General features: G+C 48.8%; 1 protein-coding gene across 1 annotated transcript in view; it reads left to right on the top strand.

Moving 5' to 3' along the window:
• Window positions 1–12,065, top strand: part of ARMH3 (armadillo like helical domain containing 3) — a gene marked incomplete in the record, with an annotated part of 258,014 nt that overhangs the window by 75,980 nt on the left and 169,969 nt on the right. Inside the window, 3 exon segments of the mRNA XM_077455686.1 lie at window positions 4,451–4,544; window positions 9,375–9,476; window positions 11,900–11,916. Coding sequence (XP_077311812.1) covers window positions 4,451–4,544; window positions 9,375–9,476; window positions 11,900–11,916 — 213 coding nt within the window.

Genomic DNA, 12,065 nt, shown 5'->3' with positions numbered 1-12,065 from the left:
GGTATACAACCGATCTGCCAAGATTAGAGAGTTTAAACCTGGGGAATAGGTGCTGGTCTTGGTGCCTACCGTCGAGAGTAAGTTTCTCGTCAAGTGGCAAGGACCCTTTGAGATAGTTAAGAGGGTGGGCAAGGTCAACTATAAAGTCCATCAGCCCACCAAACGTAAACCCTACCAGATTTACCACGTCAACTTGCTCAAACCATGGAAAGATAGACAGACAGGTTTTGACAGTCAGTCTGAAAGTCCCGGAAGACCCTGATGCTCAGATTAAGAAGGTAGAGATTGCAGAGGCTCTCTCCCCTTCTCAAAAACAGGAGTCCTGGGAATTTTTGCAGGGGAATCGAGACATTTTTTTCAAACCTACCGGGCCTAACCTCGGTACTTGAACATAATGTCATTACAGACCCTAGCGTTCGAGTAAACCTCAAACCCTACCGCATACCCAAAGCTCGCCGGAATATTGTCTCGGCCGAGCTTAAGGCTGGGTTCACACTGCTGCGGGGGGAGTTTCGGATGTGATTCGCACCGCAAATCACATCCGATCTCCGTAGCGCTGCGAGTTCAGCCATACAGATAGTATGGCTGAACTCGCAGCGGTCCCGCAGCAAACTCGCACGGGACCCTTTTTTTCGTCCGCAACAGAATCGGATCGCATGGGCGTTCACACCATGCGATCCGATTCTTGTGCGAGTCGGCAGATCGCACTGCGATATGCGATCGGATCTGGGGGTGTCATTAACATATCATTGACACTCCCAGCCGTTCGCATAGGGCAGTGTGAACTGCCGGCGGGAGTCGTGCGATGCGGGAAAACGCCGCGGATTCGCGGCGTTCCCGCATCGCAGCGGTGTGAACCTGGCCTAAGAGTATGTTGGACCTTGGGGTCATTGAGGAGTCTTCAAGTAGCTGGTCTAGCCTTATAGTCCTTGTACCCAAGCCTAATGGAACCTGGCGGTTCTGCAATGACTTTCGTAAGTTAAATTAAGTCTCCAAGCCAGACGCGTATCCCATGCCCCGGGTTGATTAATTAATCGAGAGATTTGGGACCGGCCCGGTACATCACCACTCTTGACTTGACCAAGGGATACTGGCAGATCCCACTTTCCCCAGAGGCTAAAGAAAAAACTGCATTTGCCACATCTGAGGGCTTATGGCAGTATGCCCAAATGCCATTTGGGTTACATGGGGCCCCAGCCACTTTCCAGAGGGCCATGGACTTCGTCCTGAGACCTCATAAGGATTTCTCAGGAGCCTATCTTGATGACATTGTCATCTTTAGTAAGGACTGGGAGAGTCACTTACCGAAGGTCCAGTTGGTCTTGGATGCCCTCCAAAGGGCAGGGTTCACAGTGAACCCGGAAAAGAGTAAGGTTGGTTTGGAGGAGGCCCACTACCTGGGGTATGTTGTAGGCAGGGGTTTGATTAAGCCCCAACTAAACAAGGTGGAGGCTATTCAGAAATGGCTCTGTCCACTCACAAAGAAACAAGTGCGTTCTTTCCTTGGCATTGTGGGCTATTATAGGAGGTTTGTCCCCAACTTTGCCAGTCTAGCAGCACCACTGACTGATCTCACCAAAGGAAAGAACACAACTGTTATTCAGTGGAGTGCAGAAGCAGCGTTCTGCCGATTGAAGCAAGCTTTGTGCCAGGAACCAATGTTGGTAGCTCCCGACTTCCAAAAAGAAATCCTGGTACAAACAGATGCCTCAAAATTGGGTCTGGGTGCATTACTGTCCCAGATGCTTGGGGGCGATGAGCACCCTGTTGTGTACTTGAGCCGGAAGCTCACACCAGTTGAGAGGAACTATTCCATTGTGGAAAGGGAGTGTCTTGTAATAAAATGGGCTTTGGAGACACTCCGCTACTACTTGTTGGGCCGACCCTTCAAGTTAGTTTCAGATCATGCGCCCCTTAAGTGGATGGCCCAAAATAAAGATAAAAACTCCAGAATCACCCGGTGGTTCCCTGCTCTACAGGACTTCAGGTTTGTAGTGGTACATAGACCGGGAAAGGTACATCAGAATGCGGATGCCCTTTCCCAGGTCTACTGCCACTGGAGTCGTGGTGTCCAGACCCCTGGCCTGGAACAGGGGGGGGGGGGGGGGATATGTAGAGGGTCAGCCTGGGGCAGGGTTAAGAGGGGGTTAATTGAAGAAGGCAGGTACTTCCCCTTCAGGCCTGCTTATTATCAGGTGTGCTGAAAGTGTCAGCGTGGAGTTGTTGAGTAGGAGAGAGAGACACAGCAGTACGCTGTGTGGAAACATCCATTGCTGGAAGGTGGACCTGCTGGGTGAGCTTAAACCACAAAAAGACTTTAGCTGTGTTTGGAGCTATGAACTGTTACCTCTAAGCCTGTGGGGCTGATGAACTGTGAGCTGTACCTGTGTGCACATCCGTGTGACAAGACAAGTCTGTCTGATCTTATGTTTTGTTTTGCTGAATAAAAGCCAATTTTATTTTACTGGACTGCCTCTGAGCCCGCTCTTCACCCCTCTGATCCCCTACAATATATATATATATATATATATATATATATATATATATATATATATATATATATATATATATATATATATATATATATAATTTATTTATATTTTTATATACCGTATTTATCGGGGTATAACACGCACCCCAAGTTTAGGAGGCATTTTAAGGAAAAAAGTTTTAGGAGGGAAGTTTAAGGAAAAAAAAACGTACATTTAAATGCCCGTCAATGCAGCCTTATCAGTGTGCATCTGCAGCCTTGTCCATAATTGCAGAATGATCAGTGTCATTTGCAGCTTGCCCACCGCTGTTTGCAGCCTTGCAGAGTGTCATTTGCAGCTTGCCAGTGTCATTTCCAGCTCCCCAGCGCCGTTTGCAGCCTTGCCCGCCGCCGAGACAGACCAAGCGAGCGCCACCGAAAAAGACCGAGCGGCGTCGAAGACAGACCGAGCCGTCTGCTCGGCTCCGCTCGTAGTCCCGCCTCCCTGCTGTTTCTGGAGCGAGCGCTGCCGAAAAAGACCGAGCCGACTCTACTGTGTATTCGGCTTGGCTCGGCTCGCAGAGTACACAGCCGAGCCGAGTACACAGTAGAGTCGGCTCGGTCTTTTTTCGTCGGTATCGGCGTATAACACGCACCCACGACTTTCCCCCGATTTTAAGGGGGAAAAAGTGCGTGTTATACGCCGATTAAATACGGTATATAAATAAATTTATTTTTATTTTTTTAAATCAAATACTTTTTTATTAAAGTGCAACCTAAGGCAAAACCTTTTTTTTGGCAAGGGTGAAGAGGGATTAAAATGTTTGTCAGTTTATTATTGCTGTCTGTGCAACCGTTCAGGAGATTCTCCCTTTCTGTTTCTCCTGTTTACCATTTATCCTTGAAAGTAAGAGCAAATCCTAAATTTTGGGTTGTCCCCAGAAAAGTAATAGAGGGGAAAATCTTCCAATGGGGAAACTAGTTCTGGTGATCTAGGGATCCCAAAGGATTTTCCTTAAAGGGGTTGTAAAATTACGTGTTTTTTCACCCTAATACATCCTATTAAGGTGAAAAAACGCCTGGCAACGACCCCCCCCCCCCCCCCCCGTTTACTTACCTGAGCCCATTCACCTGCTGTGCGTGTCTTCTTCTTCAGAGTCTGGCCGTTGATTGGATAGATGGGAGAGATTGATAGCAGCGCAGCCATTGGCTCGATGACCGAGTCATACACGCTGTGTCTATGGATGCAGCGTCTATGACAGGGAGCGTGCCCGCTAGCTAATCCCAGAGGGAGGTTAGCTATTGTGGGGAGGAGACAAGACAAGACAGCCGCCGAGGGACCCCAGAAGGGTGGTGGTCGGGGCCACTCTGTGCAAAACAAACTGCACAGTGAAGGTAAGTATAACATGTTTGTTATTTTAAAAAAAAAGTGAATTTCAGGGTTTGCCTAAAGGCAGAAAGGGTAGGGACTGACCGAACATACTGGGGTAGGGAATTCCAGAGGATGGAAGAGAGGCTCTGGAGAAGTTCTGGAAGGGAGCATGGAAGGAGGGAAACAAGGAAGCTAGATAGCCTGGCCAAGATCATCCAATACCCAGGGACAAGATGCCAAATTGCGCCCCCCCTGCCTTCATTATGTGCAAGCTTATGAGGAGGAGGGGGAGATAGAGCACAGCCCGCACCTCCTCCCGGAACTTTCCTCCTCTCCTTGCCACTTCCAGTGCTGACAAAAGTAGTGATGCCGCTGTCACTACTGACTTATAGTAGAAGGTACTTGTGGTGCCCCCATCCCCACAGTACACACTGCGCCCAGGACGACCCTCACTTCTGCCCACCCCTTTTCCTAGCCCTGTTCCCTTTTCTATTGTAAGGCACTGCGCTATATAAATCCTGTATTATTATAATGATAATGTATTCTAAGCTGTCTGGAAATTATGTATAAAACCCCTCACGTTTCATGATCTTCTCTTTTGTATTTAGAGTCATCCTGAGATGGGGTTGGTTACAGTACCTACCACACCGCTACCTACCACACCAACAACTCCTCTGGGTACGACCCCTCCTTCTTCAGATGGTACGTTTTCAGCTTATTTAATCATCATTTTTGTATATTAAATATCAGCTCCAGGTTAAGCCCCCCCCCCCCCCCCCCCCCCCCGCCCCACACTTATCCTTGTAACAGAGGCACCGGCTGTCACAATTTTAAAAACAGCGTGGCTGTGCGGGGCTCCACCCACACATGCGCATTATTCATTCACAGGGTTTCGTGAATGAATGAACTACAAGTACCATCGGCTTCTGTGGCCGACAGCTTGTAGTTCTCGATGAACTGCGAAGGCGCCAGTAAGCGTATTGGGGGTACAGGTAGACAGTACCCAATCCTGGCATCGCATCTGGTGATCTACTGATCTCCAGTGCAATGCTTTACAGGCTCCGGTATAAAAAAAAAAATTGTGATCACCATTCACATACACTGATGTGAATGGTTTTCTTTGGGACTGCTTTTCATTTCATTATACAGTGGAACTTTGGATTACGAACATAATCCGTTCCAGGAGAATACTTGTAATCCAAAGCACTCGCATATCAAAGTGAGTTTCCCCATAGAAGTCAATGGAAATGAAGATGATTCGTTCCGCATTGACTTCTATTGCATGCAATACCGCATGTGGCCAGTGGTGGTGGGGGGCACCAGAGAGCCTCAGCAATACTCGGATGCACTCGGAAAGGCTTGGGAACGGAGTATTTCTGAGGGTTTCTGAGTGTCACCGGCGCCCCTGCACCCCTGGCCAAATGTGGTACTGCACACCGCAGAGGTTTGAATCCTGCTCGTTTTACAAAGTTAGTCAGGTTGAAAAAAGACACAAGTCCATCCAGTTCAACCTTAAAATCACAACACTCGCAAACTGAGTCAGGTTTTAAAAAATATAATAGCTTGATATTGCAAAACGTTCATTAACCACATTACTCGCAATCCAAGGTTCCACTATATATATATAATATTGTGTGTGTGTGTGTGTGTGTGTGTATATATAAAATTACCAAAAGTATTGGGGCACATGAACTTTATTGGCATCCCAGTCTTAGTCTGTAGGGTTCAACTCTTCTGGGAAGGCCGTCCACAAGGTTTAGGAGATGTGTCTGTGGGAATGTTTGACCATTCTTCCAGAAGGGCATTTGTGAGGTCAGGCACTGATGTTGGGCAAGAAGGCCTGGCTCGCGGTTTTCTGCTCTAATTTATCCAAAAGGTAAGTTCCTCCACCTCAAACTCGCTCCTCCATGTCTTTATGGACCTTGCTTTGTGCACTGGTGTGCAGTCATGTTGGAAGGGGCCGTCCCCAAACTGTTCCCACAAAGTTGGGAGCATGAAATTGTCCAAAATGTCTTGGTGTGCCGACGCCATAAGAGTCCCCTTCACTGGAACTAAGGGGCCAACCCCTGAAAAACAACCCCCCACACCATAATCCCCCCTCCACCAAATGATTTGGACCAGTGCACAAAGCAAGGTCCATAAAGACATGGATGAGCGAGTTTGTGGGGGAGGAACTTGACTGGCCTGTACAGAGTCCTGACCTCAACACCTTTGGGATGAATTAGAGCAGAGACTGGGAGCCAGGCCTTCTTGTCCAACATCAGTGCCTGACCTCACAAATGCTCTTCTGGAAGAATGGTCAGACATTCCCATAGACACACTTTTAAACCTTGTGGACGGCCTTCCCAGAAGAGTTGAAGCTGTTATAGCTGCAAAGTGTGGGCCAGCTCAATATTGAACCCTACGGACCAAGACTGGGACTCCATTAAAGTTCATGTGAGTGTAAAGGCAAGTGTCCCAATACTTTTGACAGTATAGTGTATATACAGTTTTACGAACCCATGTCCAAAGTGTGCTTAGGCATTTGGATTTGTTTTACCCTCAGGTGCAGAGGGGTTAACAAAAAATGGAATCACTTGATTTTTGGTTAGTAAGGGTGGCGTTCTTCTTTAATTTCACGCGTTGCCTCGAGTCTTTGTACAGTTTATCTATTTCCTTTCCTCCGCTACTGAAAATACCAGTTTACAGCTTTTCAGTTATTCCCCTTGAATCATGACTATGATGAAATACCATTATTGGTGTCTACATTGAGAAATTAGTTTTTTTTTTTTTTATTTTCATTTTTTCCAATTTCATTTAATTCTCCTCATCTGTAGCTGTGCGTGTTTTTGGGGAAGGAGATATATGTGGCTGTCGGTGCTGTAGTATAAATTTCTCACGTCGTTTTTATGCCTTCGCCAAGCCATGGCCTCCGCCGCCGTATATCAAGTTGTTTTTATTGGAGAAACCCTTTCCAGCAATATCTGACAGCTTGAGCTTTTGGTATATAAAATAAATAAATAAATCCTTCATTAAAATAGATGTAAAGCCAATCACTCAGATCTCATATGAAACGCGTTGAGGTCATTTCAGGTATCGTTTTCAGTACTTTTTAACCCCCCCCCCCCAAAAAAAATAATAGGGGGTGTGTGTAGTACGTCCAGTTCTTCTGCCCTGCTTCAACAGTCATATACAGTAGGTGATACTACCCCTCACCCCCCCCCAAAAAAAATACTCTGGGTATGTGTCAGGGCGTACCTACAGGGATCGCAGGGGTCACAATTGCGACCCGAACCCCCAAGCTCCAGGGAGCTCGTGTGCACCTGAGCAGAAGGGGTGGCGGTATGTAGAGGGACCGATCTCTCCATGCAGCAGCTAAATGCCCTCTTCTCCTCCTCCTCCTCCTCCTCCTCCTCCTCCTCTCCCTTCTGCCAGCATTCACCGGCAGCAGGAGAGAAATAGGCGGATCGGTTCCTCTATATGCCACCCCTGTCCTCTCTCCTGGTCCCCTATGTTGTCTCCGGGCCCCTGTGTGCTCTCTTGCAGCCCACCCCCCCCCCCCATTCTTCTCTGACCGGTTCCCCCTTCCACTCCTACCGGTTCCCCTTCCCCCTCTCCCACCAGCTGCTGCGGGGGATCTGGAGAGAGCGGAGAAAGAGCCGTTGAATGTGTCCTTTATCAGCCCCTTCCTTGTTTTAATGAATATTATATTTAATATGGGTATCGATCGCTGAGTCTTTTTTTTAAATTTTTTAATTCTATCTGTTTGTTTCATTCATAGCGGAGGCATACTAAACTGTTTTCTATGCTTCGGTTTATGAATAAACAGGAATGAGCTATTCCTGTTCATTCATTCTGTGCTGCAGAGATGGAGGTGGAGGTGTCCTCAGTCTCCTTTCTCTGTCTTAAAGGTGAAACATCAGAGGTCTGTTTAAACCCGTGATATTTTACCAAAGCCCCCAATCCCCGCCAACAAGGGTCCTTCTTTTTTATTTATTGTTTTCGTTTTCAATAATGAAAAATAAAATTAAAAAATAAATGAAATAAAAATGGTAAAAAAAAAAAAAAAAATTAACAAAAAAAAGTAAAAAATAAATAAAAAAACTACTGACATCAGTGGCGGAGCTACCAAGTTCACAAAGGTCGCACTTGTGACTAGACCCTGTCGTTCTTCCACTGCGGGGGGGGGGGCCAAGATGGCAGGAATTTGGCCCTCTGCAGGACCGTAATAAAGGGTCCCGCGATGGGAGTTAAGGGCCCTGGGATTAGAGGGAGGGGGCCGGGGGGGGGTCCTTCCTGTTTTTTTGCACTAGGGCTCCTAAGGTTCCAGTAGCGCCTCTGCCGTGTGCAGTACATCCAGTCCTGCCCTGCTTCAACCATCATATATATACGGTAGGTGCTACTTCCCATCTCCCGTGGCTAGAACGCCCGTGTCCAGGGTAAGGTAGCTGAAGCCTCACACACCTCAATCCAGAAAGAGATCCAACACCACGGTATATCCTCTGCAAAAATGGGCTTTATCAGTAAACATGCCACAAATGTCAACGCGTTTCAGTCAAAAATGGCCTTAATCATGATTAAGGCCATTGTTGGCTAAAACGCATTGACATTTGTGGCTGCTTGCAGAGGATATACCATGGTGCCAGTTCTCATTTTGCCCTACTGCCGCAGCCCCCCCACCCACTTTGCCAGCAATTCCCAGCTGTAAAGGCTCCATTCACATTTTCAACTAGCGTTCCCGCTTGCTATTTTGTTGAGCGATTTGCATGCGATTTTGCATGTCGCATAGGGTAAGCCCATTCATTTGAATGGGCTTCCCTTACGTGGTGTTATATTTAGGCTTAGGCTGCTATTCGCATACCACACCCATTAGTTGTATGACATCACACCTACATATTTTTGGACACACATATTTATATATATATATATAAAAAATATACAAAGAGGTTTATTAGAAAATAAAATCCCAATTAAAAGTAATCTAGGAAAGCAGTCCTATTTGTGTCAAACCCGTGATAAATGGATATCTCTGCCTAACAAAAACCCAAAGGGTCGATGCATTTTTCATCACTTGCTTCTTCAGGACCTTTTTATTCTTGGAGGCAAATATTTTGATATTTGGCAATCACAGGTAATTTGCAGTATTGTGTCTAATATGTTTATTTCCTGTTATCGTCAGCTCCATCTAGTGGCCATAATGAAGTATTTTCCTGATCGAGATATTTTAGGAAAATACTTCTTTATGGCCACCAGATGGAGCTGAGGATTGTAGGAAATGAACATACATATAATAAAGCAGTATTTTCCTGAAATATACTGATTTATGGGCACTAAATGGAGCTGATGATCGTGGGAGATACACATATTAGGTACAATATGGTGAATGCTTAATAAATAGACCCCTTTTCAGCGTTTTCTTCTTTGCACTTGCGTGCCAAAGGCCATCAAAGTATCTGGGATTCAGGAGATGAAATGTGGTAGAACAACAACCTGTAAAATGAGACTTGGTCTTCAATTTGTGAAATGTGACTGATGTTGGTGTGTTCTCTGCAGTTATCAGCCCCACCGAGCTCCCCCTCGATGCCGATGTACAAACCAGCAACCTGCTCATCACCTTCTTAAAGTACAGCTCCATCGTCATGCAAGATACGAAAGGTGAAGACGGGGAATTTACCATCCATGCAAGAGTGTCACTTGTGTGCTCACAACCGACAAACCATCCGACCACCTTCACAAACCATCCGACCACCTTCACAAACCATCCGACCACCTTCACAAACCATCCGACCACCTTCACAAACCATCCGACCACCTTCACAAACCATCCGACCAACTACACAAACCGTCCGACCACCTTCACAAACCATCCGACCACCTTCACAAACCATCCGACCACCTTCGCAAACCGTCCGACCACCTTCACAAACCATCCGACCACCTTCGCAAACCGTCCGACCAACTACGCAAACCGTCCGACCACCTTCGCAAACCGTCCGACCACCTTCGCAAACCGTCCGACCACCTACGCAAACCGTCCGACCAACTACGCAAACCGTCCGACCACCTACGCAAACCGGCCGACCACCTACGCAAACCGTCCGACCACCTTCGCAAACCGTCCGACCACCTTCGCAAACCGTCCGACCACCTACGCAACCGTCCGACCAACTACGCAAACCATATGACCACCTACACAAAGCATCCAGCCAGGGCCTTCTTTAATGTGGAGCGAATGGAGCATCTTCCAGGACCCAGCCATTGTAGGGGGGCCCCAAGCCACGGTGTGCAGGCAGTGGGGAGATGTGACTGTAACTAGAGATGGGAGATTTCTCCACCCTTCGTAGCCCCCTCTACCCCTCTCTCTCTCCCTCTCTCTATCTCCCTCCCTCTCCCTCTCTCTATCTCCCTCCCTCTCCCTCTCTCTATCTCCCTCCCTCTCCCTCTCTCTATCTCCCTCCCTCTCCCTCTCTCTATCTCCCTCCCTCTCCCTCTCCCTCACTCTACCTCCCTCACTCTACCTCCCTCACTCTACCTCCCTCACTCTACCTCCCTCACTCCTTCCCTCCCTCACTCCTTCCCTCCCTCCCTCACTTCCTTCCTCACTTCCTTCCTCCCTCCCTCCCTCACTTCCTCCCTCACTTCCTCCCTCCCTCCCTCCCTCACTTCCTCCCTCACTTCCTCACTTCCTCCCTCCCTCCCTCACTTCCTCCCTCACTTCCTCCCTCCCTCCCTCACTTCCTCCCTCCCTCCCTCACTTCCTCCCTCCCTCCCTCCCTCACTTCCTCCCTCCCTCACTTCCTCCCTCCCTCACTTCCTCCCTCCCTCACTTTCCTCCCTCCCTCACTTCCTCCCTCACTTCCTCTCACTCTCTCCCTCCCTCACTTCCTCTCACTCTCTCCCTCCCTCCCTCTCCCTGCCTCCCTCTCCCTGCCTCCCTCTCCCTGCCTCCCTCTCCTGCCTCCCTCCCTCTCCCCTCCCTCCCCCCCTCCCTCTCCCTCCCTCTCCCTCTCTCCCTCACTCTCCCTCTCCCTCACTCTCCCTCCCTCACTTCCTCCCTCCCTCCCTCCCTCCCCCCCTCCCTCACTCCTCCCCCTCCCTCACTCCCTCCCTCCCTCACTCCCTCCCTCCCTCACTCCCCCCCCCCCTCCCCCTCCCCCCCCTCCCCCCCCCTCCCCCCCCCCCCTCCCCCTCCCTCTCCTCCCCCTCCCCTCCCTCTCTCCCCTCCCCTCCCTCTCTCCCCCTCCCCTCCCTCTCTCCCCCTCCCTCTCTCTCTCCCCCTCCCCTCTCTCTCTCCCCCTCCCCTCCCTCTCTCCCCCTCTCTCCCACCTCTCTGTATCTCCTCTCCACCTCTCTGTATCTCCTCTCCACCTCTCTGTATCTCCTCTCCACCTCTCTGTATCTCCTCTCCACCTCTCTGTTCTCTCTCCACCTCTCTGTATCTCCTCTCCACCTCTCTGTATCTCCTCTCCACCTCTCTGTATCTCCTCTCCACCTCTCTGTATCTCCTCTCCACCTCTCTGTATCTCCTCTCCACCTCTCTGTATCTCCTCTCCATCTCTCTGTATCTCCTCTCCATCTCTCCTGTATCTCCTCTCCACCTCTCTGTATCTCCTCTCCACCTCTCTGTATCTCCTCTCCACCTCTCTCTCTCTCTCTCTCTCTCTCTCTCTCTCTCTCTCTCTCTCTCTCTCCCTCTCTCTCTCTCTCCCCCTCTCTCTCTCTCTCTCCCCCTCTCTCTCTCTCTCCCCTCTCTCTCTCTCTCTCTCCCCCCCCTCTCTCTCTCTCCCCCTCTCTCCCCCCCTCTCTCCCCCCTCCCCTCCCTCTCTCCCCCCCTCTCTCCCACCTCTCTCTCTTTCTATCCCCCCTCTCTTTCTCTCCCCCCTCTCTTTCTCTCCCCCTCGCTCTCTCTCGTCAAGTAGGGTTGCATATTTGCGTACGCTAGGCGCCAAGGGGTCAACTGGCTCTTGGTTTGTGATATTTTCCACCATGTTGCTTTTATCATTCCTTGCATGCTTCATGAACATCTTGCAGATTGTTCCCAGTGGTGTTACTTACTTACTTTTATTCTTTTCCTATAGATGAACATCGGCTGAACCAGCGGAAAAACTTTGCCTCATCATCCTCACTGCATCGCTGAGGTGGGTCGTGTTTTCTTAACTCACTTTCAGATCATATTTTTCTTTTAATCAAGCCATTTTAATTTCATTTCATTTTTATTCAAATTAAATCTAATTTTTATAAAAT

The sequence above is a fragment of the Lithobates pipiens genome, unplaced genomic scaffold (genome assembly GCF_037356315.1).
Source record: "Lithobates pipiens isolate NorthernLeopardFrog02 unplaced genomic scaffold, aLitPip1_a1.2 Scaffold_25, whole genome shotgun sequence".
Lineage (NCBI taxonomy): Eukaryota > Metazoa > Chordata > Amphibia > Anura > Ranidae > Lithobates > Lithobates pipiens.
The sequence above is the reverse complement of the archived record's forward strand: the minus strand, read 5'-3'. Positions and strand labels throughout refer to the sequence as shown.